This window comes from Copidosoma floridanum, unplaced genomic scaffold (genome assembly GCF_036245765.1).
Source record: "Copidosoma floridanum isolate Cflo_tuat_1 unplaced genomic scaffold, Cflo_Japanese_pri ptg000013l, whole genome shotgun sequence".
NCBI lineage: Eukaryota > Metazoa > Arthropoda > Insecta > Hymenoptera > Encyrtidae > Copidosoma > Copidosoma floridanum.
Window position 1 is genome coordinate 10,536,305 of NW_028321890.1, and position 27,476 is coordinate 10,563,780.

General features: G+C 29.9%; 2 protein-coding genes across 4 annotated transcripts in view; one reads left to right on the plus strand and one right to left on the minus strand.

The window, feature by feature from the left end:
• The window catches only part of LOC106645899 (uncharacterized), a 162,758-nt gene extending 146,858 nt beyond the window's left edge, over positions 1-15,900 (plus strand). The window contains exons 9-11 of one of the 3 annotated variants that reach the window (XM_089590977.1): positions 12,477-12,817; positions 15,004-15,235; positions 15,326-15,900. In XM_089590977.1, coding sequence (XP_089447103.1) covers positions 12,477-12,817; positions 15,004-15,235; positions 15,326-15,688 — 936 coding nt within the window. In that variant the 3' untranslated portion in view covers positions 15,689-15,900. Of the gene's footprint in view, positions 1-12,476; positions 12,818-14,972; positions 15,236-15,325 lie in introns of all 3 variants that reach the window. The other 2 variants (XM_089590976.1, XM_089590978.1) reach the window with 2 other exon arrangements.
• Positions 15,901-25,645: 9,745 nt separating this feature from the next.
• Positions 25,646-27,476, minus strand: part of LOC106644480 (uncharacterized) — a 49,230-nt gene continuing 47,399 nt past the window's right edge. The window contains exon 12 of the mRNA XM_023391721.2: positions 25,646-25,858. Coding sequence (XP_023247489.2) covers positions 25,646-25,858 — 213 coding nt within the window. The remainder of the gene's footprint in view (positions 25,859-27,476) is intronic.

Here is a 27,476-nt window from a genome sequence, read left to right on the forward strand (position 1 = left end):
TCCCCTTCTCCAAACCTTAACAATAATTTTAAAAATTCGTTATTACTAGAACGGATATTATTTTGTAATCTTAAAATTTTGAAGAAGTTCCATAAAAATGATGATTTAATAGTTTCTTCTAATATTATAGTTCTATTACCGTTCTTTATAACTGGAAGGATTTGTCGAAAATCTCTTCCTAATACTATTAATTTATCACCAAAGCAAAGTTTTGTATTACACAAGGCTCTCAACGTTCAATCAACGATTTCTTAAGCTTTTTTCGAAATTATAGAAGCCTCGTCCTATATTATTAAATCAACTTTCCTTAATTTTTTTTTTTAGTTTCAAATTCTAAAAATACACTTTTAATATTATCTAAGTCTAGAGGTAAACGAAAAGTTCTATGACTGGTCATACCTTCTGGTAGCAATACAGATGCAGTTCCTGTCCAAGCCATTGACAAAATATTTTTACCTCTAGAAATAAAGTAATAAATGAGTGTCTTATATAAGTAGGTTTTTCCGGATCCACCAGGACCATCTATGAAGTATACTTTTTCATCTTGTTCACAAATAGTTTTAAAAATTTTTCTTTGATCTTCATTTAAATTTGTGTACATTATATCGAACATCTTTTTACTGAAAGATATTTCCTCAATATTGCAATTATTTATATAGTTGCTAATGGTTGGTGTCGGTAAACTAAAAGTCTCACATGATTTACCTTCCGATACCAAAATTTGATCAATATGTAGAAGAGCACAATTATTATTATCATTATCGAAGTCTTCCGTAAAATACTTTTTATATTCATTCCATATTTTATCTCCTTGAATGTTTTCTGAAATCAAAAACCAAGCAAAAAATTGTCTTAACTGGTATGGAAACATAATTGTTATGGCTTTTTTAAAAATATTGTCGATTTCAGAATCATGTTCTATTAAACCTATTGCAATTGCAGTATCCCTGAAATTTTTATATGTTATTCCATTATTTTTTTTAACGTCTTCAAACAATGTAGCCTCCTGTAATTTATTTAAAATAAGTTTTAAAAAAAAGCGTTCATGATCTTTTGGAGATACTATGTTTAATCTACCTATAGCAATATTTTTCAGTGTAAGTTTTCTTTTTTTCCAAATTTTAAGTTTATAGTCAAAAATGTAATGTTCTGGAATGTTAACATATTTTAGTGATTTTGCAAAATCATCTACTTTATTTAATTTAAACCAAGCTGTAAGGGGTGTTTGATAATTTTTTATCACATTTTTGATATTATTTTCTTCAAATATGAGTTTTTGTTTATTTTCAAGATGAACAGCTAGATTTACAACTGTATGACTTCTACCACAAATTGGATATTCTTGAAGTCTCCAAGCTGCTTTCATTGGACTTACATATCCAGCATCTACATAACTACTAATTTTATCTACTATTTCTTCATTTAGTTCATTTGATTTTCCTACTTTAATGTATGTTTAATATCATTAATTAACATGAATAGAATATTGGATTTGATTAAAAAGTTTACGTATTTTTTTATTTCAGATAATAACTTGAATGTTTCAAGATAACTTGATGTATCAGGAATCACAAATTCCCATTAAAAATTTGACGTGATGACGTCAAATTTATCGTATTCCAATATATATCATTTTCCAACAATTACTTTACTGTGTAACTGAAAAAGTTATAAATAAATAAAAATAAATATAAAAAAATTGTAAAAATGTATTTCTTATAAATTATTCGGAAGTTGGGGGGTTGGCGCGCAGTGCGCGCAGGGGGGCGTTAGCCCCACTAGTATATATATAGTGATCACAGACGTGCTGTCTGGCAGACATATGTACATGTTAGCAGGAGCTGACTATAAGGTCCCTACGATCAGTAAACTCAGCATAGATGGCGTGCTGTAGCTAAGAGAAAAATGGCGTCACTGACACACTAAGGCTATAAGTGACAACGGTATACGGTAATGTGAACTTACTTATGTGACAACATATCCGTCACGCTGACGTCAGGAGATCATAAATACTACATTTGTGTCAATGACGCCATTTTTTTTAGCTACAGTACGCCATCTATGCTGAGTTTGCGGACCGTAGGGACCTCATATACACCGTAACTATACATCGGCAGTTACAGCTCGAGCTCGGAGGTTAGAACGTATACGCTCCAAGCGCTAGCTCAGACAGCCCCCTCCTTAGACCTCTACAGTACAGCGTTGCTTTGAACTGTACGAGTCCAAAGTTGGGATAGCTGCGAACAGACAGCTGTACTGTATGCGTTTAATGCGTGTTTGTACTCTCTTAAGCTGGACCCCTGTACTCTCACGGTACAAATTTTTTTTGCTTGTGTACGGCTAACATGGATTCAGAGTAATTATTTTTGACCATACTCTGTTCAGCCGTACAAATTATCTAATATTTCTTTATTTGGTCCTTATGTGCATACCCACAGCTAGAGTTCGTGTAAAAAACATCACTGATTTCGGAAGTGAGTATTCTACCTTTACCTAATCTAATAATGTTATTGATCTGACAAATACTAGTTAATACAAATCTTAAACTTCTACTTAGACATTATATACCCAATAGAATTCTCAAGGGGAGATAAGATATTGGCAAATGATTGAGAAATACTACTGAAAAAGATTAAGGGACACTAAAAATCTAATGACTGCTAGAATGGATTTTATCGTATTCGTATAAAAATAGACTTATCAAAGTCCCGTTTGCTGATTTTTGGGGTGTATTCGCTATGTGTAGAAATTTAAAACAGCACCACCGATACGGCAAGAAGAGACCATGCTGAATAACTGATTATATCGCCTATTATGGGCTGCAAACTTTGTTAATTATTTTTTGTAGTTTAAATGCAGTTTGATACCTAAAATATCGATTTTTAGCGCCAAAAATTTGTTTTAAATAGATAATTGTTATTATACAGTTAAAAAATAAATAAATAAATAATGTAACAAAATTACTTTCTGTTACACTACAAATTCTTAACACTGAAAATCCATACTTTCAACATAAAAAATGCATTAAAACTAACAAAATAATTAACAAAGTACACATAAGAGGCTTTGTATTCCTGTTATCTAGCATCGTATGTTATTCTTGCTGTTCAGATGGCGCTGTTTTAGATTACTGTACACAGCGAATTCCAGATCTTAGATTGTCTAGTAGCTAGAAATATAAAATTTTATAGTTGGTTCAGTACTGCCAAAATACAAATGTATATAAATTGTCAGCTTTCCAGGTATTACAAAAGTTCAGAAATGGAACAACTCCAAAAATCATTAAATGGGGCTTCGAAAAACATTTATGGCCAAGACATCTACATGATGATAGTGCAGTTGAATTAACCTTTTTTTAAGATTTTCAAGTTAAATTATATTATATTAAGTGATTATTCACTACTTTAAACTTAATTTTTAAACTAAGAGACGTACATTTAAAAAAGTATCTATTATAACTTAAATTTTTTTCTTATTACAGTTATTTATTTATTCGTTCATACGGGTAGTCTTTACTTTAATTTTAAGGTTTTACATCATTAGTTCTGTAACAGCTAACTATTTTATCGAAAAAGTAAGAGAAGACGCACATTCTTGATACTTCAAAGAATAAATCAAGCCCAAACTTGACAAGATTGTTCGAGAACTTAAGATGAAAAGCGAAAAATCAAATGCCGGACTGATAACGTGTGATCTGATTTGTAACTTCTTTTTTTCATACTTCAATTAATCTTGCTAAAATTAAGCTATATTCATTGCTTGAAGATTCATGAATGTGCAATAATTTTCCTTTTTTTCAAAATATTACATTGAAAAAAGTTAACATCACAAATAACACCACCTGACGGAATTTGGCATAAGATTGTACTTTGATTTAATGAATTTTCTATTGTACTGAGCAATAATAAATTAATTTAGTATATTTTTATACCAGAAAAAGAATAGACGTACAATGATGACTTTCCAAAGAATGATTGAAACTTGATTTTGTCGAGATTCATTAAATTCTGAAGAAGAAAAGTGAAAAATCATATCACACCTTTCTGACATCTTATTTTTCTCCTTTTGCCTTGAATTCCTTATCAATTTTGCCAAATTTTGGCTTGACTCATTTTTCAAGTGTCAAGAATATGCGTCTCTTCTTATTTTTTCGATAAAATAACTAGCTGTTAAATAAATAATGTTATAAAACTATAAAATCAAAGTAAACTTATCGATAAGTTCTGAGATGTTAGGAAAGAGTCCGTCTTATTTTCTGTTTCTATGTTGAGTAAAGTTGCCTGAATTGCCTGAAAGTACTGAATTCTAAAGCTTTTTGATGTATACATTACAAATTCTCAGTTACGATTTGAATGATGTCGTTTAAGTTTTATAAGTCTTCAAAGAATGCTTGTTAATATTGCATATCATTTATTATTACTATCCAGATGCCCTAGTAAAAGCTGTTTTTTTACAAACAATAGTGTAGTAGTGTAACACATACTCTTTTTTCAAAAATTGGATGCACATTATTGTTATTATCTTAGTCATTACAATTTTTCCAACTGTTTTTGATTGTGACGAAACAGTGTTTGTTAAAATCCACCAAGTACAGATAAATTACTGCATTTACGAGACTAAGAGCTTATCGAAAATTCAAAATTCTATATTTAGTGAGTAAATGTTTAAAGCAGAACCTTAGTAAGCCACTTTTGGGAAAATAAATATAATTCAGTGCAAACTGTCATTTTTTCAAATTTTTCTTAAGCCAATAGTAATACTGACTTAGATAAAATTAAGTATTTTAAAATGTACACATGCTGGTTATTGTATACTTTTTAAAATCAAAGCATTCTTATCTAGTCTTGTAGCGTAAATTCTTTAAGCTTGTTTAATATGTATGCATAATTATTTTCGTAAAAATACTTTTGAGTAATAGATAAAAAAAAATTTGTGTTAAGAAACTGAGAGCTATATATGTAGGAGTACAATTTGTATGTGATAAATTTTTGTAAAAATTTAGTCTTAAAACTACTTTTTAATGTAATTATTAAACATAGTAAGTTTGACAGTAGTTGACCAATAAAAATTTTAATAAAATAACAGGGCTTACTGACACTTTTTATTATACTTCTCGCAGTTTCGAAAATATTGGCCTCCTTCTTTTAACTTGAAATTGTACAATAGTTATATTCATTAAGACCTATAAGTGATATTATTTACATTTATTTATGTGACTATCATAACTATGGTTAACATTTGTATAAACGAAGTTCGTCTTAGGGCATTATGTCTACGTTTGTAACTAAATGACAATTTTCCATGAATACAACAACATGGATACAGAAGAATTACTACTTCTATTTTTTTAAAACTTTTTTTACTGAAAAATTAATGTTTAAAAACAATTTTTTTTTTAATAGAGAATTTCGTAATGGGCAAAATAAGTTAAAATAAAGAACTTTAAAAAAAAGAATAAGTATGTTAAGTCTGAGTATCTGAAGATTATTTACATTGTAAAATTTTTTCGAAATAAAGAAAATAATGAAACTCTTTTGTATTTCTCATGATTATTTAATATTATCCTATTTTTCATCCTTTTAAACAAAGTAAGTGTTTGTAAAGATATATTTTCTTCAGAATTAACATGATTTTTATGACACATTATTAAAAAATTTAATCTACAGTGTTTTAGAATAGTGTTGACGTTGGAAATAATTTCAAATGCTTTTAGTATGTATTTAACAATTATATAAATAATATTAATATAATTATGAAATGATAGTCTTCCTTGCAATTGCGATTTGTCCATTATCGTTTATTAGTCAGAAGACTTAACTTTATAATGAACAAAATGTAAAATACTCTTGAAATTTTAAATTTCAATTTTTGTCCCCTTCCCGTACATCATTTAAGTGATTTTTATGAGAAACTAGTACTTTGCTAGGCCTTAACCTCATTTACACTTGTAACTCGGATCCCATTATTTTTAACTATTCCTGTAGCCCTTTTTCTACTGATACAAAATATGTCTTGTTGCGAATAAATAACTTGCTTGCAAATACTAAATACAAATGACTTGAAATTATCAATATTTATTCAAATAAAAAAAAACTAACTTCTAGCAGACAATACCACATATATTTGAACAAAATCAAGTCACACATCACTTTATAAGTTTATTGAGTTGCTGATTACGAATTCAATAAAGTTATAATAAACAAATTTTCAAATTGTATGCTTAATTGTATTTTTATTGATGATGAAGATTTCTTTATAAAAAATATTGAGACAGTAAATTTGTAGATTCGTTACTATCTATGGACGTTGAACATTTTGAACTTGAATCATCTAGTTATAAATCTTTTAAAGTGTTAGTCGCTTGTATTGTCTCCGAACATTAACCTGGTGGGGATAAAATGATATTCACCAGGACCCATGGTGTGGGTTGAGTGAAACCTGGAGGAAAGCCAGTGGCATCAAATCCACGTAGTCTGTAAATATCTTCAAATACATAGAAATATCAGCGTTTTATGATAGTACAGTAAATTTAGTTATTAGTAAGTGCCTTTTCATTCCATGCAAATCACTGCTATCGTTCCATCATTACAGCTGTTTCAAGCTTGATGAATACAAGGAAAAACTGTTCGTTGCGTTTGCTTCACCATATGTATAGCAATACTGAGAGGAAAACGCCGAGCAGACAGACCGTTTGGATGCACTATATACTATAATTATATATATCATACTTTCGCAGACTCTTGATCCTTTCAACGATTGTGATATAAAACGGCTACTTTAATTTACATGGGATAAAAAGATACTTACTTATAATTGAATTTCCTATAACTTTTACGCTTCGTGTCGTACCATAAAATGCTTAACTTTTAAGATATTCAAAGATATCTGTGAACTTATGTAAATTTGATGCCACAGGCTTCCCCCCAGGTTTCCAAATTTGCTACTGATGGGGGTGCTACATGCCATTCTCAAAGGGAATATCTGGAAACAAATGCAAATCAAGATCTCCACTTGACAGAGATTTCAGCGATTTTGATACCGAATTATTAGCAATTCGATATGTACTGCTATAATGTAAACAAGAATCTACAAATATAGCCTGCATCAGTTGTGTTTGCGAACCATTACGTGAGCGATTCTCTTGATACTGTTTAAAATATTAATTGTACGGTTCTTGTGCATCTTAGGACATTTGTTCCATTGGTAACAAAGAATAAGCCTTAATTTAAGGCCTATGAATAAAATGATTGTGTACAGTTGTAGGTTGGATTTGCGAAAAAAATTTTGTTCAAAGCTTGTAACTTCTACCTCTTACTTATAGTGTGATAAAATTACGGTTTTTGCCATAGAAATTCATACTGGCAAATAAAAAATGGAATTGGGTAGACTGAGGTATTTAAAATTGATTATTTATTGATATTTTTGTCATAACAAATTACTGCTTACTAAATTTTTTTTACATTCTACTTATCTTGAGTAGCAAATTCCATTTTTTAATGATCATTAGGTAATTTGTTGGTAAGTGGTTCAGTAACTCTTGAGGAACAAAAGGGCTTTTAAAAAATTGCTATGTGGTTCCAAATCTTTTTTATATTAATACGACATTTTGCAAAAACTGAAAATTTAATCGATGAGAATTTTTAGCATACTTTGAGTTTTACTTTACAGACATACTGTCTTCAAATTTCATCCTTTAATATGCAAAGAAACCGAAGTTATGAGTTTTTAAAAAACGGCCAAAATAGCGGTATGTTGCAATTTGCAAAAAAAACTACTAAACCGATTTGGGACAAATGTGGCTAGTTTTGTCAGGTTTTTCATTGCACATGAACTTTATGACGGAAAATTTGTGAACGCGGGTTTCAGTGGAGGTGACACTGGTTTTCCGCAATTTACGTGCAAAAATTATATCTATGTACATGATGTGTATGGATATAATTTTAACATGTACCCTGGTAAAAAAGTTTCTACATAAACTGGCTAGAAACTCGTCAATATGTTATAGGACCATTTACGCATGTACTTTAGCGAGTTTCTAGTTAGTTTATGTAGTAATTTTCTACCAGGGTAAATAGCAAAAAAATAGTGTCATTTCTTCTAAAATCTACGTTCATGATTTTTCTCTCACAGTACATGATATTGCAAATAAAATACGCCCCATCTCGAGGGTATACACCAAAAAAAATTTTTATTAAAAAAATGTGGACAAAAACGGAATATTCTTTCGGATGTTCTCTTGAATTTATTTATGTATACATTTAAAATTTGGCCATTTAAAATTAAACCACGTTTAGGCCTTGCCTTTGAATTTTTACTAAGGAATATAATATATGATCACTGTTTCACTGAGCTTTGGTCTTCATGTACTATATGCTTACGTAGAATATTTTCAAGTTTAGTATTTGCCAAGGGATGGCGATTTGAGAAGATGCTATAAGGAAAGCTGGTCCGTTCTTGGTTACTCGTGTAAGATTGTCTACCCGATTATAGTATTGAAAAGATTTACCAACCTAATTTTATTTTCATTAAAAATTGCTATCATAACCAACTTTTTCATCATATAACTACTTTTAACAATTATTGAATTGTCAACAAAATGAATATTGAAGTTTTAAGATTAAAACTTTCATTTTTAAACAGTTATTAAATTATCGGTAAATGAAAATGAAGTAACTCATACATACTGACTTATTTGCTGAAAGTAAATATTAAACATAAAAGTTTTTATTAGTATTCTTTTTTTAGCGATATTATAACATTAGGTATACTAAATAAAAAAAGCATTGTGAGTTATAGTTGTTCACACTGTTAGGGCTCATTTAGCATAAGGTATCATTGGTACAAACGTTCGTTTAAATGCCATAACCTACCTATAGGTATATAAACGTGAATATATATATTTGTATGGTAGCAATATAAATAGTAGAATTGTGAGTTTAAAGAGGCTTGGGCGTTTGGTGTCGTATCTATTGAGGGGCCCCTGTGGGGTACTTGTCATACAAATGATTCTTTGTAATATTTTTTTTATAATCATTTTGATTATACACATCTGTGAACAAAATAGCAATAATACGCGGAAAAGTCATTCGGAAAATCGATATTAAAAAATTTATTAGTTTTCCCGAGGTACCTTGTGTAAAGATGACGGCCCTGCCACGATAAAGCTGACAACACTGTACTCTCTTGCTCTCATCTGCTATTATATACCTATACTTGTGTTAGACTTAAATTTTCATGCTTGTATATTTATGAATGTACAGCGCATGCGTACTTAAAGTACCTGAACAAAACAATTCTCATGTTCGATGTTTTCCTCGCTATTTTCTCAAAATTTAACGTGTTGATCCTATTCTTTTTTTTAAATAATAGATTCTTTATACTTTCAAGTACATGTACCAATTTAATGTGTGGGCCCACAGCTTTTTATTGCGGTACGGTAGTCTATTGAATTTCGGGTTCCGTTAGGTTGCGTGTTAAAATGACGAATTTTCACAAGCGATTTTCTCGAAAATAAATGTGTTGACCTACCTATTTTGTTTTCCTAAAAAAATCTAGCAAACTTTATCTATACAATCTCTGAATTTCAGACCTAGCCAGCATTTAATTCAAAATCGCCCAAGCCTCCTTAAGTTTTTAAGTAATTTTTTTGTACACTGATTGCATATTAAATGATTTAAAAAAATTTTTGAAACTCGAAAAAATCGAAGAATAAGACAAAAGAGTGAACTAATAGTCAAATGTTAGCTCGTGAAGTCGTATTAATCTGAGGATTAACCATACTTTAATCTATTTTACTATAAAAAAACAAAGACAACGCGGAAAATCAAGAAAATTTTGCAAAAAATGTTGTTTAAAAATCACTTAAGTATGTACAAATGTTTCTAGCTATTACTTTCAGTAAAAAAATATTTATTACAATTTTTAAGTAAGATTGCTTACAGATCTGTTCTCTTTAATTTAATTTATATCATATATATTATGTAGGTGAACATTTTTTATTGCTCGATCAAACTAAATCATCATAATTTGTAATTGAGACTGATGCTATATAAAATACGTATTAATTTTTATGCAGAACTTTTCACCCTTATGATAATTATAACGAATTTTTTTTCGTATAACCTCTATTTTTTAAAACATTCGATAAAAAAAAGATTTGACATTCGCTTTAGGTCTTCGACGTACCCTTATTTCACGTATTTTCTTCACCATGAGCGCTGGCCTTAATTCTCTTGTCCCTCCTTACTTCATTCTTCGAGCGAATAGCCTATTAGAAGAGCACGATAGGTATGAAACTAGCGATGGTTCATTATGTTCTAATAAATATCCTTTTTCTGTCAAAGAGTAGAAATATCCTTATTTATAACTGTTGTTTGCCAAAATGTGAAAAACTCTATTCTCATATAGTGAAGAAAACGCATTTAATGCTTGCTTTATTTATTGTACACTCTACTCTGAGGAAAATGTTCAGTGAAGTCTACTACCCTTCATAGGGTAAAAACAACGAGCCCGCTCTCAACTCAGTCAACTTTACTACTTTATTAATAAATCAGAACATTATTGCGATGTATTGAAGTATTCAACTCAAGTCTAACTTTTTAGTATGAAATATAAAGAGACTCTTCTTAAAAGCAATATACTTAACCCGTTTGCAAACATATCGACTGATTCTTAAACTCTGCAAAAAAGAAACAGTTAAATGAAAATTCAATGCCGCATGCTTCTATTATTTAGTAATCGTATATACCAGAAATCGTATGAGTGATAGTTACAAGACTAACTCGACTTCTGATTGGGATAATCAAAGCTGTCTGAAAAAAAATTACAACAGCGCTACTACCGAAGTTACACAATAATTACTATCAGAGATTTTAGCTGACTCCACTAATTGTTTTTGCCGTATAGGTACACTGAGAGAAAAATATAATAAAAATTACTGTGCTAGAATGGTAATCTGGTGTCATTCCGCCATCTAGGGACTTTTTACTTTAGCCAACCTAATGTTTGCCATTCTGGACAGTAATGTCTATTGTACAAATAGTAAAAATAACTATACTTACAACAAGAATTACTGTTCCAAATACTAAAAATTACTGTTCCACTAGTAAAACGTCTCTATTAAAACAAACAGTACGAGATTACCATTCTAGCACAGTAATTTTTTCTATATTTTTCTCTTAGTATACATCAGTTCAATTTTTAGGTTTATTCCTTGAGGGTTTGTTACAGTTGATACAAGTAGCAAAATTAATAATATTTTATGAGGTAATGAAGTATACTATATGCACTTCTCGCCAGTCTCCCGCGTAAATTATTTTTCACCATACCCCCAAAGATAACTTTTCTTCCGTAATTTCAAGGAATGAAACCGCCGCATTCCTCTTATATGGAAGCTCGTATTCTTTGTTTTCTAGAAAAGTATTTTGTCAACCTCTCCTAAGGCTCAGGAGCCAACTTCCATGTAGATTACAGACTTGTGAAGCTGATGCACAGCCGGGAAACGTTTCATGTTAACATAATCTTGAAATAATTAAACAATAAAATGTAAAATTTAATGTAGCAGCCGTTTGTTTAACTGCATAGGTACATTCAGTGGACAACGCACACTCACATAAGCCCAATAACCAAATCTTCATCAATATGATTAATGTACGTGTTATCCTTAGTGATTTATAGTATTTTGAATCTACTTTTGAGAAAGAAAAAATCCCAATCTGAAAAAGAAATAAAAGTCTCTGCATAATAGTACCTACATATTCTCTTTCATTAAATAAATTCATTATGAAAAAACATTGTTATGTTTAATCAAATTAATCAATGCACCTCCGTACTCCGTAAGTAAGAAGGAATCAAATTATATAGGCAGAATTAATTTACAACACAATTGAACACTTGAAATGAAGATTTTTATATTTCAGTGCCAGGCCCATTTTCAACTTTTTATTTTGCAAATATCTCTAGGCATCGACTCCCTGGTGTTTGCAATTATACACCCAATAGGAAATGCTGTACTTTCATCCCTTATGGCGTAATATACCATGAAGTAATTTTACGGGGAATCGAACCTACTTACCTTTTAGACCTTCAGACTACGTAGCTAGCATCCTAACCATTTAGCATACGAAGCACTTTTCAGATCTGCACCTTCTTTAAATGTATAATTTAAAAAGCTGCTTTTCAATGCTCGTATTAAAAATTTAATTTTCTTTAATTTTCTTTAAATTTGAACACAAACTTGACTTGAATTTGAAATAATACGTACATATATAGAAAGATCTGTGGTTTTTGAATAAATTTGTTTTTATCACACTTAAAAAATATTGCGTAACAGATTTAAAAAAAAAAAAAAAAAAAAAAAGGATTGTTGTAAAGTCTGTAATTGATGTAAGGATGTTGTGTCTATATAGGTTTTCCTTTGCAAGCTACAACTACATAAACTAAAAATTTTATTATATATGATTGTTTGTCATTTTTAGGCCGATTATGAATTTTCCAGTTGGACAGAACCTTTTACGATTGCTGGTGCAAATGTTTTGCCTAGTTCAGGAACAGCAAGTTATAACAGCTTAGCTGGTTGTCCTGCCTCGACTTATGCTAATACAAAGAATGCCATAAAAACAGCTGAAGAACAAGACTCCATCGGGATCATAATTTCTCACTGGTCTGGCAGTCATCACTTAACATCTCACACATTTGCTTGGGTTGGTTACCTCATTGCTGCTGGTCTAGCGTGGAACCCAAGTTCTGACGTGGACGTACACTCGGCAACTGATTTTTACAACATCTGTGAATCAACTGGAATTATAAATAAAAAGTACTAATGCTCATTTTTCATTTTTAAGCATAAAATCAAGCAATCCAAGAGGAAATTTAATACCATAACCTAAAAAGTGCTGATGAATTTAAATACAACGATGTAAATAAAGTAAAACTGACTTATTAAACATTAACCTAGCCTTATTAAAAAAACTGTTTTTTTAGATTTTTTTCACGAAATTCTTTGAAAATCATGTGATTCATTTTAGTCGTTCGTAATTTTAAAATACATGGATTCTGCCCGAAAAATTCAAAAAAAATTTTATTTGCGTGGGTAAAAAAACATTTAGAAACTTTTTTGCACGATTTCCACAGATAACTTTAACAACTACTCAAAAAAATATCATTGTATATGATAATTAGAATAACTATATTTTACATACAGTAAGATAGTGACGTGATGGGATCTTAACTGCAGATGAATACGACTAATTGCCTATTATAGACTTTTTATTTTATCAAGGGCTGTAAGATTACTATAGTTTGTCTTAGATTGTAACAAGAATCCAAGTTTAAAAAAAAATGAAGGACATAATTCAAAAGTATTAGTTGTATTTGTCTGCGGCTACCACTAATAAAACGCTGTACTAATGAGTTCCATAGTCATAGTGATCAAGAACATAAGCGATGCTCGATCCTTTTATCAGTCCTTTCTTTTTTCTGTTCTATCTAAACCTGCTAAGTACAATATCATGTTGGTAGCACATTTAATTTGGTGAAGGATAGCGTTTGCATGAAAAGGTCCTTGTACAACGCATTATTAAAATTTTTTCTGTCTATAGAATGGTTATTCTAATTATGAATTATAATAGGTATCACCATATAAAATCAAATAAGTCATACTTTGCTTCCCTGGTAAAAGCCATAACTTTAACATCAAATATCTCGACACTAGTGTGGCCAGGAGGTTTGAAATTTTACTACATAACACATAATTACGTTAACTATCCACAATTTAAAATTAAATTATCACAGCGATTATGAAGAAAAGTTAGCTTACATTCTAAAAGGTGATGTGAGTTCGGTTTTTCTCAGAAATTTTGAAATGTTTTCTCTAGATTTTCATCAAGAAAAGTATCTGCACTGTAAAAAAAATTAATTACTCGTACTGTATGGTTAGAGCTTACTTATACTTTTTAATAGTGTGGTATTCGTGGTAGACTACTGATTATAAAAATTGATTGCTATGTTACCAAAAGAATAGCAAATTTTGTATATTGAATCTATAAGTAATTAATAGATTGGATACTAATTTTTTAGTTTTTATTGGTACGGTAGGGTGGGGTAATCGGAACGCTTTTTTGTAGCCTTATATTTTAAACACTGTTACTTGAAAAATATTTTATTTATGATACTAAAAAAAAAAACTTTGATGATATTTAAATGGCTTACAAATAAGTAAAAAAATATTTTATTCTTCCACCTCCACTTTGGAATATTTAAAAAATTTAAAAACGAAGTGACTGCCAAGTTGAACTAAGTGGGGCAATCGGAGCGGTGTGCGTAGTTTGGTAAAGAAATAATACAGACGCAAATTTTATAAGTAAGAAACAAGTTGTGTTTTATCATGGCTACATTTCTTTTTTTGAGGTTAGAGCAGACAAAACCAACGCTACGAAACCGCTCCTATTGCCCCTTTTTTTAAGTTATCAATTTTGAAAAAGTTTGTTGCAATTTTTATAAAAAATTTTTTAAGAACATGAAGCTAATATTATATTTTTTATTTCACGTATCAAAATTGAGGTTTCTAAATTTTTTCAAATATTTTTCATGTGATGAAACTGATATAAAAACCAGTTTTTTTGACTACAAGGTGACAGTACACTTTAACTTGTTTTTATTAGAAAAATATAGCTTTGTATTGCTTTGTTCAACTGTAAAAAAATGCGTTAGGGTTAGAACTTTTCAAAAATAATTTTTTTTTACAATAAGATAATTTTACAAAAAGATAATAAGAAAATCCCTTATTACTTCTACCGCTCCGATTGCCCCGCCCTACCCTAACTCTAAATAAATTTCCATACGGACTATTCTGTACATATTTTGCTTGCTACACAATACTTCGTTAATTTTTTTAGCATGTTTCTACGGAAAAAATACGTATACATCAAAAGTTATACAAAATATTCAACATCACTTAATTCACCCAAATTCAGTTTATTTAATTCATTTAATTGTATTGAATTTCAGATCTGTTGCTCGATTGTTAGATACTCATGTATTCCGTGATCTGGAGTACAAGATTGGCAATGCGATTCTCGAACTTGGGAGGGTTGACACTTTGGTTTTGACACTAAGTCAGAATCAGCAGATTCATGATCTTCAGCAGGTACCAGACAATCGAGGATCAACTTTGTATAGATTGCTAACAGATCCCGATAACGTCAATATTGAGTATCTTTCAACTGATACATTTTTGGTAGCTATCTAACATTTTTAAATACATAGAAAAATTCAATTTTTGTTTAAAGTAATCTAATAATCTGAAAATCATTAAATTATTTTTAAGAAAACCACCAAGCAGATAAAACGAGTGTCACATGCACTGTATGAGGCCAACCCAACATCAAAGTTTGCCTCTATGGAAATTCAAGAGTTGCAGTTGACTGCTGATTTGATGCTGACAGCTTGCAAAATAGGAAGAACACTGATTGGCGTGGGAATTAATCCTAACAGTAATATGGGGCTAGCCGTTATAAATTTAGGCATTAATAATTTGCCTCCGACCTTTCGAACTGATATTGCAAATAAAATGCTGGCTCATATTGAACAATACAAAGGTGCGTGGCTGCAAAGACACCTGCCTCAAGGGCTTCAAAGTTCCTTGCTTATTTTGACAAGTGCTTTACATAGATTTGTGCCTGAATCATAAATCTGTTACATATAATTAGTATTTTACAAATAGTATATCAGATTTATGATAGAAGTGCGCTATGAAAAAAATGTACACTAGTTTTAGTATTTACAAAAAAAATATGAAATGACAAAATCGCTATTGAGCTCTTCAAAATATTACCATAATCCTCCAAACACTATACACTGTTAGACGTAGGATCATTAGTATTCAAGCTAATATTTACTTGTACACAGTGACCAAGTATTTAAAATTTTTTTTAGTGTTATAGTTTTTTAATCTTAATGTGAATAAACAAAATACTTAATCAATTAAAAAGTTTCACCAAGTATAAAGAAATTCAGACTCAGATTACTGGACAATAAAATTATGGTATACAATATGTATGTAATGATACATACTATAGTGTAATATTATTCTAAAGCATTTTACTAACTGAAATGGATATGAAAATTTAATACCATCAATTAAACAAGTATTTTTATTCTTCATACGCAAAAATTTTTGTAAAAAAGTTATGTAAGTAGTCACGAAATTGTTAAAAGTATTAAATGTTGACTTTTCGTAATGTAATTTTGAAAACTTTTGAATATCATTGTAATAAATATATTTACTTATACAATCTTTGTATTTAATCTCAAACTCCGAACATAATAAATGCTCTTAGTATTTCTAGATTTAACAGTGAAGAAATCAGAACGTCTTAAGATTTTCTTGTTTTTTAAATAACTGGAAGTCATTTTTAATTCATAGACATGAAAAAGTTTTGAACTTTTTTGAGATATCTATTGACAAAAACAGTATTTTAGAGAAATTATGCAAAAAATCCATGAATAATGGTAGTTTTCCTACGAGTTTGAAAAGTCTCTGTTTGCGAACTGAGAGGTTTGCGGCCCAAGCTGAAGGCGAGGGACGTAACGAGGTTCGTAAAGGAGACTTTTCGAACGAGTTCCGGAAAACTGCTTTTTCGCCCGAGGAAGTACCAGCCTCCCAAAACCACCCGAGGGCGGAAAAGGTATTTTTAAAACTATCTTTTTTTTTTTTTTTTTTTTTTCTTCTTTAGTTTAATATTATGCAATAGCTGTTTCGATGTAAAATCGTTTTCTGTGTATAATTTCCTAAATTTAATAAGTAAGTATCTTTTTTTGAATCATCTCTATTATTATCTATATTATTTATAGAAATTTACATCCCCACAAAAATACGTTTTAACAAAATAAAAAAGGTTAGGTAAGTTTGATGTGTTGTTGAGTTAACATTTTAATCTTAGGAATTGCTGAAGTCTTTATACGCTGGTAATGAATAGTATATTCTTCCTAATGAATCTATCAAACTAATATCAAATGTAATATCAAACTAAATAATATTGACTTGTGACTGGTACTGTTTATAAACCTTTTTTTACATGAATTAAAATTATGTTCTAATATTTTTATATAGTTTCGACATAGCAAGGCATTATTGTATTTAATGTAAGGTTTGCATGAAGTACCAGTCAAAAGTCAATATTATTTGGTTTGATTTTGTTAAAGTACGAGTACTAAACAGTATTATAATACGAGTGTCATATAAAATGTATATTGCGTAAAAAAAACTCTACCGTTTTTATGTTTGGATTTCAGAACTTTTCAAGGCTACAGGTTTATTAGGAAGAATAAACTATTTATTGCCAGCATATAAAGGCTTCAGCAATTCCTAACATTAAAATATTAAGTCAACAACACATCAAACTTACCTAACCTTTTTGTTTTGTTAAAAGGTATTTTTATGGGGATATCGCAACTTTTCAGAAAAACACAATTTTTTAAATGTTTGTATTAAAAAACTTAATTACATAAGATATCGCTAATACTAGACAATACTTGATAGCAACGAAGTCTGTACAATATAGCTACGGTGATCTGCAATGGTTCCACTACCGAAATTTCTACTTAAAGTAGCTCATATAAAGATGTTTTGAATATATGAATGTGTGCAGAGGTTAATTTGTACAAGTAATTCATAAATTTACTGAACGAAAAAAATTTTTCTTAATTATACTATTCCAGGATTTTCACCTATAATGCTTTTTTTTCTTTCCTTTATTAAACTGCTTTATCATATGATTCTCAGCATTTTTTTTAAGTTAATTACATACAATTAATTACTCTTTTTAAATAAAATACTTTAGTTACTGTGCGCATTAAAAATCCCGAATGTGTCATTTATTCAACTAGCTTTCATTCTTATATCTTTTTTATGTATTGATGGAGTCTAAGCTTTCCAAATTACAGTTATTCAATAACTAAGTGATTCTCACAATAAATAATTATTTATTACGAAAATACGTACGAAAACCGAAAAAGCGATGTTACAAGTTACTTGACCAATTGCTTTTATTCAACAATTTCTTATTTCACTTCTACTTAAAAAATTAATTATTAGTGTATAATTTTTAACTACCCAAATAGCTGAATTAAATGAGGCTTAGGTTTACAGCTTGTTATTTAGGGCACTTTGAAAAATAATATGAGTTTCATATTATCGATTATTTGGATACTACTACAGCTGTTTGCAAGATTTGTTATAGTTAGATGTTTTATTGAATTATACCTAAATCAGTTAGTTTCTCGATTGCATCTTTGACTCATGACACACGGTTAAAAAAAATAAAAAATAAGGTTATGTTTTAATCGTCTGTCATCTTATTTTTCTCCTAGAGCTCCAAATTATGTCACCAAATGTAGGCTTGATCAATTATGAGGAATTTTAGAGTAAAGCGGCGATGTTTTTTTTTAAAAATAAAATAGTAAGTTTTTAGTAAATTTTGTTGATTAACTTGTTACTTGAAAAGATCTTATTATAAAGGTAGAAAATTTTAATTTTCTACTGATTATCTACTATTTATTATCAGTAATTTGTATTTATCATAAAAATCAAACTCTTTCTACTTTTAATTCGTTTACGAAAACCGTAAAAACGGTACGAATAATAACTTATCACTTTTACTAAAAAATTATAAAATTTATTGCTGATAATTTATTTATTCATTACAAATCCTCATTGAGATACTGAAATTAAGGTGTTCACGTTTGAAGCGCACGAAATTCAGGGTTAGAACGATAGTATGCTGATGTATTCGAGATATTTAAATTTCGTGCGTATTAAAAATTGGCCACTGAGTAAGTATTCTACTTTAGCAACGCAACGTCTTGCCTGGCTTTGTTTTATAGCTGTGAGAACACACATACAAAGATATACATGACTTCGATTCGCCACATGTATTTCATTATTAAATTTGTATTATATACTATGAGAGAGTCATCCACCCACTCCCCCCCCTCTTCTGAGGCATTGCTGTTCTCTACTATTATCTGCAAATCTGCATGCCATGGTAAATAGGCATCATATCACCAATTACATACTATTATGATACCCTAGTGATTAGGTCACATAAAAAAACACCACAGAGTTACCTAGGAGGAAGTGACGGAGCGGAGTCTGGTACCCGAGCCCTCCAGGCGGAAAGCGAGCACTCTACCATCTTAGCCACTGAGAACTCCCAATTCTCCACGCTACCTTATCATATTGTAGGAAATACCTGTATCGAATAGCACACTGTTGGTAGCTCTGCTTAATTTTAAGAGCACGCTTATCCCAATTATACACTAGAAAAATTCGGCTTGCAGCTAACTTTATGGTAAAAACATTTTTAGGCTAAAACTAAAACTGAAAAAATTTTAATCTTAATTTGAGCATTTTGAGATACACATGCCTCGTTTTCGTTGTTATAACGACTTTTTGACGTAAATTTTTCGGTAAAGCTGTGGAGTAGGATTAAAGAGATTAAATTTAAACAAAATACATCAGGCATATCGGCAAAAATACTTATTTTTCGATATTTGAAAATTCGAGTATGTAAATCTGAAGTAAATTGTAAAAGTAGTGCGGTCATCGAGGCTTCGTCTGCTTACTCAAACTTACCTCGTCGCGTTCGCACGTAACTTGGTATTTTTACAGTTACGAGGGGGCTTCGCTTCCTGCGCGCTCTGCGCACTAACCCCCCTAAATTTTTTTGTCAAATTTATTTCTAATGATTATTTAATCTAAATAGAATGATTAAATTTTAAAAATAAGTCTAAGCGATAAAACGACTTCGGTTAGTCTTTGAGGGTGCTAGATGTACCCAGCGCTTGTCTACTCAATCTCATATGTACATTTAACTGTACCGCCTTTCGTCACTCACGACCAATCAGATCACGGCGTATTCTGTCGACAGTCATGTGACACTCATTCTTGTAGGAGAGGATAATCATTTTTTATCAAATTTTGGAGCCCACAATTTTTATTTATAATTCCTTCCCTATAATAATCCCATTATTCTTTATTATTGTTTGTGAATAACTAAAAATTATTCCATCACTAATAATTAAATAAGTGTATAGATGGCAATCAGTCCAAAATCTAATCACTAAGTATTAGTTCGCATTAAAAAACTTTATAACTTATGGTACTATTAAACATTTTAATGCACCGAATCAGAGTAGGTATAGTGTCACTGTTTTACATTGCCGTAGTTCGATTATTTGTCAACATACAACTGGATTAATTCGATGCACATAGTAGTGTTACTAGTGGTGAGTAAATATCACATTATTAGGAAAGTTACAATGAGTTTTCTAAAATCTTTGCTGTCTTTAAAAATTTTTTTTGACGAGGAAAATAAAAAAATCTTACTCCACTATTTTGCCACGTAATTTTATAAGTAACAACGCAACAGTAAGTTTGATGAAGTATTTAAAAAATAATTTTATAACACAATGCATACGATGGACGCTCGAGGCAAAGCCAAGGGCGATAATTATTGTGTTCTGAGGCTTTTTTCTTTTCATCTCGTAGGAATGTATAAATTTTTTTTCCAACCCTACACCGAACAGTACTAACTTTCTACACAGTATGGTAATAACAGTAATACATTCCCTCGTATCAGTCGTGCCTTGAATGCAAAAACGCAGTTTTTGCATAAATGTAGCCACTTGTTGTCTTCTACCTGTACCTTACACAATGGAAAAAAATGAGTTTGTAATAAATTAAATAAAACATGAATTTGTCATACATGATAATAATTTTGAATATTGTTGTGGATGTGTATAATTTCGTCAGAAAATAATTATACTAAAAGCTATTTAAAAATCTAAGTTAAAAGTAAGTGTGATAAAGTGTAAAAAAAAAAAAATTAAATAAGTAATTTTAACATCATTTTTCCATGTGGCAACTCTGTTTTTCTTTTCATAACTGCTTCTTTTGCGCGACTCACAGGTTTTGTTTCCCGGTCGATGCACCAAAAAATGTAGCGAACTAAACTATCGCGCACCAAAAGACGAGAAATGAAGGCACAAGATGTTTCTTTACGAAAACGAAAGCTTTATTTTATTGAAACAACTAATTTGATCCTTACAGATTCAGTATTTTTTCTGAACCGAGGATGACGTACACTTATTTTTGAAAAACAAAATAACTTTTTTTAATATGACGCTTGTCATTTTATGTTCGAACACATTTTTTATATTTTTCTACACAAGACAAAAAAAACTTTGACATATTTCACTTCAAACTGTATGCTCGATTTTTTCGGAATACAGTGAGTGTGAAAATATTTGTTAAATTATACAATCATTATAAAAATAAGTTTTATCATGTTATGAAAAAAAAATAATACGATTTTTCTTACTCGGTGGCGCATGGCGCATGTCATCAGGGAAAGCACTACTGCACTAGGGTCCTTGTCTCATTTCCTACTAAGGGCGCAGTAGACGTCCAAAGATTAAAAAAAACGTCCAAAGTAAGAAAAGCAACTATCACTTAGATTTTTACAACAATTTTTGTGAACTAGAAATATTTTGAAATCTTCGTATGGTTGTAAATAATTAACTTTTTATAGTTCAGTCAAAAGTAAATATTTCTTTCCATACGATATTTTTCATTTCTGATTTAATATCGCGGCCAATTTAAACAAATATCTCATCTTTACTTGTTCATCTTGATAAAATGACATACAAATGACCATGTGAGAATATAATTTTTTTTTTTTATATAAACCAACGTAATTAAAACTGAATTTTAAATTGGTTTCCGTAAAAAAAAAGGTGATGAAGATGTATTGTCTACATTAAAATTCATTTTTAACATTAAAACTGTCTCAATTTTTCTCTTCAGTTATACATTGAGCTTTAATGCTATATTTAAATAATTTTATAATACTTAATCTTGTGCCTTACATAAGCCATTAGCAATACTTAAATTTACTTAAATACTTAAAATAATAATTATCAACATAATTATTTCTCCAATTGTTAAATTTAGCTCATTTGATGATAAAGCTTCCCAAATGTAATTTACTATTTCAATTAAAAAATCCCTCCATCCTACCCTTATATTTGTAAGATATGGCCTCGTCAAAAAGGTTGGCTTAGATGTCAATCTTACAAGTGGACTAATACCTACGTTTTGACATCGTTATGCAAAGCCACAGTCTTTCCAAGAAAAATAGGGTAAGACGTGTTTATCTTAATAAAATTAGTTAAGATATGTTTTATCATAAATAATAGATAGAAATTACGTGATAAAGTTTCGTCCATTAAAAAAAAAAATTGAACCATCATTGCACTTATATATATAGAAAGAAAAGTCATCTATGGAAAGACGAGGCTCGTTAGTTTTGATGTTTCACTCGATTTCTTTCAAACGTAAATTTAAAGGAATTTCTATCTTGAAAGAAAAACAAACGCTTGTATATGTTGGGCAACTAAATTCGTTTTTGTGTTACAAGAAAACTGTATCAAAACTTTTCTCTTGCGATTTTTTTATAATCGTGGAAAAAACGAATGAAAGTTGTTTTTTATGTAGAATTAATGGTAAGGATGAAAAATTTCCAAAACTAAAAGTCTTTGGAAATAAATACTTTATGTCTGATATTTTCAACTTTAATACTTTCTACATGTAAGTATCTAATCAGTATAACTACGAAAGTAATGTACATTTTTTTTAAAGATACGAACTTTTTATTGTTTCTTCTATCATCGCTGATCCATGGCTAGTTTTATTCCTAGTGGAATTTGATAAGCAACCTAAAATTTTTAGTTATTGACTCTTTCAAATCTTTTTTTAGTGCATCTGTCTACACTTCCCTCCAATCGATTCTCCAAATATTTCTTGACAGTCCGTCCCTCTCATCAAATAAGTAAGTCAAAGGCAATTCCTTTCGTCCAGAAAAAATTGCAAAACTCCCCACCGACCCCTACTTACTGATCCTATGTAGCCCGCATTATACCCACACTTTATTTTTGAGGAGACTACGTCTCCCCACTATATTAAAGTGCTCTCTGATTATGAGTTATTAACACGACGAAAAGGCTAATACGAAGTCTTTCTTAAATATAAATATGTTTTATCGTAAGCCTTCCGTGAATGATCTCAATGGTAAAGTGCATCTTTTATTCCATGCCAACCAGAATTTAAATAAATGAACTCTTTTTCTATAAACATGAAATGTAGCTAAGTTTTCACATACGGATAGTTTGATTTTTCTAATTCATGGGACATGAAACAATTTATTGTAGTTACCACAACTTTACTTAAAAAAGAAATTATTGCTGTGATCAGATTAAAAGAAGCAATACAAGTTAACTTTGTACTCTTTATCATTTAAAAAACTGTTGAAGAATCAACGAAGAAAATTGCGTTGATTAAATGCACTTTAACAAGATATTAAGAATGATCATACACCATAGCAATTCCAGTATTGTATCTAAAAAGTTATTTTTCATACATGTATTATCAAATAAAGTATCGACATAAATAAAACTAAAGAATTGAAATTGCTTACAAACTCAACGGAATAGGAAGTAAAATAAATGATTAACACTTTTTACATATATAGAGTATAGATACTTAGATTGCATAAAAGGGGTTTCACAGGGTAAACGCCCTAAGTTAAAAAAAAAAAAAAAATTCATTAAAAATGTTGTTATAGCTACTGTTAGCGTGATAATTTCACAGCATTAGAGACGTTCTATTCGCGTACGGTGTTCCGCTAAACGCGACTAAATTTTTATAATTACTTTTTCCTCTTTCTTCACATTTCACTACAGTTATCAAAAAAATATACATGAACAGACGTTTATTTAATGCGTGCCCCTGTGGTGTCCTCACCTGATCTGACTGTTAATATATTCTAATATATACTTACTTAACAGTAAAAGATATAAAATCTTCATTTTACCCGATTTTCACCCATTTTAATGTATCCATTATTCTCCACACAGCTTTGTCCGGATAAATAGACACGGTGACATCCTTGCATCCGTGAAAAAATTTTTGGATTCATTTTTTTGCATATTCACTATCGGGGATTGGAATCGGGAGTTTTCCAGATGAAGAGCTAATTCAAAAATCTTGAACCAATTTTTTTTTTAATAAATCGCAAAAATTACTTTTTATTGAAAAAAAAGTTTTTTAGGTTTCTATGGTCATTTTAAGCAAACTAAGTTACGTTAGACGTTCTCTGCGCTACCTAATCGTCGTGTTAGTTTAATAATTATTCACAGATACTTTTATATTTTATAATCTGAAAGAAAATCCAACTTTTTGTCTACTTAACTCTTTTCAAACGACAAACAAGTAAAATATCGCCATTTTCAGTCAGAACTAATTATTTTCTAATTTATTTTGTGTTTTTGATACTTTGTATTGTTTACATCATATATTCTACTGATATACGTTTTACAAAGCAATTTAATTTATTCTCAATTATTGTAAATATAATATTCACTAAATTGTGAATGTTGGTAAGATTTTATTGCTACACAAGATATAAATAAATGAATCAATTATTAATGGAACACAATAACTTTAGCTATGTTTCACAATACTTTTATATACAATTTTATAAATTTATATTTTTATTTTATTCTTATTTTATATTAATATATTTATTTACTTATTAATATCTTGTGTATTATAAACATCAATGGTAAATAAAACATAAAAGGTGAACAATTTTTATTAAAAAAAAATTTAATTAAGTATACCTTGCATTCATTCAGGCTACAACTACAAACAGGTTTACTAGAAATGTTATTACTTGTACAATGGACATTTTACATTCTTTTTTAATTTTTAAGTGTTTCCTGGTCAACTGTACGAAAAAACTTCAAAAAGCCTTTTTTGTTGTGAGTTACTAAATAACTAAAAATAAATTAAAATTAATAAGGAAAAATTTTTTAGTTAAAAAATATTGTTTCAATAAAATATACTCTTAACTTGAAGATGCAAAAGATTCTGAAGTAATCCAAGCACATGTGACTGATTAAGAGTGCATGCCTAGCTAAAAATGTATAATATTAATTAAAAATTAGGGCCTTAGAACGAAAAATCAATATGGACTAAGTAGTCTTTTCAATATATTTTTAACGGATGTTCACATCACATATAAAAATTTTAGTTGATTAAAAAAGTTAGCTTTTTCATACTTAATTTAATCTTCGATAGATCAATTTTTTATTTCTTGCAACGTTAAATATATTTATAATTTAAAAATAGTTAACTTTATAAAAAGTGAGAGAAACTGTTTATGTTTAAAATGACTAACAAAAATTTTTATTAACATTTTTTGTGACAAAAATACATGCAATACATTTGAAATAAACTAGTTTAAACAAATTTGGTCCAACTTTCCACCTGGAAAACTCTTAAATCTTATTTGATAGCATGCCTCAGAAGTAAATATATGCTATAGAAACGAATGTAAAAATTTTTACCTCGGAAGCGAAAATTATGCATTGTCTTAAAAAGAGAAAGATATTATTGGTAAACAGAAAATAATTCTTTAAAAATATGAATCCTTACAAAATTTTTTTATTTACTCGTACAAAGTTCCAACACATGGTTTTCAAACACTTTACAAATTTCTAGATTTGAATTTTTACCAAAATTTAATTAAACACTTCGATTCTCCCGTAAAACATTCAAGACGTTTATCAAAGAAATGTAATCGAATTTTGGATCTGTTTCCATATGGCCCACCGTGAAGCATTTGAATAAAATGTCGGTCTCTTTCACGCTAATGGCTGTGAGAAGCTTATTCACACTCAAAGCTCTCATTAATTGGTTTTTCGATACAGCTCCAGTGTGTAATTTTTTATCAAAATCCTGTTAACAAAATACATTATTGGTACTGACACCATTGCCACATTCATCCCTTATTTGTAAATGTGCTTATTCTAAAACACCCTCTCGTTTAAAAAAGTCAATTTGGTATCTTTTTTTTATTTTACAACAGATGAATTAGAAATATTGGTATATTTCTATTTGCATTCATGACTAATCAAACAATATATATTTGATATCTACAAACATTTTTGAATATCAATAAGTATGTTAGTTAAGAAACATTTTATCATCCTTATTTTGTATTCCAGTTTGATCAATCACAAACACTTACATAAATATGAGCTTATAAAAATAATTATCTTGATGTGAAATCAGAATGTTATACTGCATTTGTAAATTCAACATACAAAAACCTAGAGGACAGCACCCCTTGCACACTCTATGGACCAGATTCCAAACGTTGATTAATCGTGTTAACTGTTATTTAAGAAATTCTAATGGTAAGCCTTTTAAAAACGGGCAATCTTAATTTTAATTTAACTAACAGATCAAACATTTTTCTTATTTCATGCAATCTTAATTGTAAATTCAACAACAAAAATACGAGATTACTCTAAATAAATCTTGTCGCTGATGTAAAGGTATATCGACGCCTCGTAGGAAGACCAGCACAGCTCAGATTTTTCAATGTTATTTTAAATGGGAGAATCTGAACTGTGCTGGCCTTCCTACGAGGCGTCGAAATAAACGTGACAACGATTTTTTATGAAAAATACCCAATGTAGTATTGGCATTGCAAAGTAAGGTCGGTATTTATTTGAAAGCTTATTATTTAAAATTACACTTCAAAATTGTTTATTTTAATTTTGGGTATTAAGGTGGCTTATGTGTACATCAAAAAACACAAAAATTAAATTAAATTTTGAAGGATTGTTTATAGGTATTAATGAACTAACAATAAGGTTAATAAAATAAGTAGTCAGTTTTATGTAGGAAATCTTGAGAAATAGCCGTTCGAAAATCAAGTTGCAACGTATTATACTGTTCATATAATTATTAAAGGCTTACAGCAGAAAAAGTACCGTATCTTTTTCTACATACAAACCACAGATATTAAAAACTTAATCAATGTTAGTGGTATACGTAACTTTCAAATTCCAAATAGTACCTTAAAACATTTATCTTCACATGAAGAAAAGTTATTTTACAAGAGAATCAAATGTTTGGAGGTTATGAAATCCAGGAAAGCACTTGGCCTAATGACGTGCACCAGTGCACGTAAAATGCAGTAAGTAAACAAGGTGGGTGTGGAGCCACCTACTCCCTCAGAGCCTCATGAGGTTCTTTCAAGCCCCTTTTGGTTAGGTTCGGTTCTCTCAACAAAGTATACCTATATATTTGGAATTAGCTTGTGCAGCTTATCCTGAGCTTGTGGGTAGCCGAAGGTGAGGATGTCGCACAAAATGACAACTCGTGCGAATATGAGAGATTTAACGTTTATTCAAATACTTTTATACACACAGCTTGTGCTGCTGCTTGAACGCGCGTGTGTCTCGTTTGACTCTTGAGCGAGATCTAGTTTTAACCGACTAGAACGCCACACTAAGGTGGGCAAGCGGATCGTAGTAGTTTGAACGCCTGGAGATGGCAGCACTGT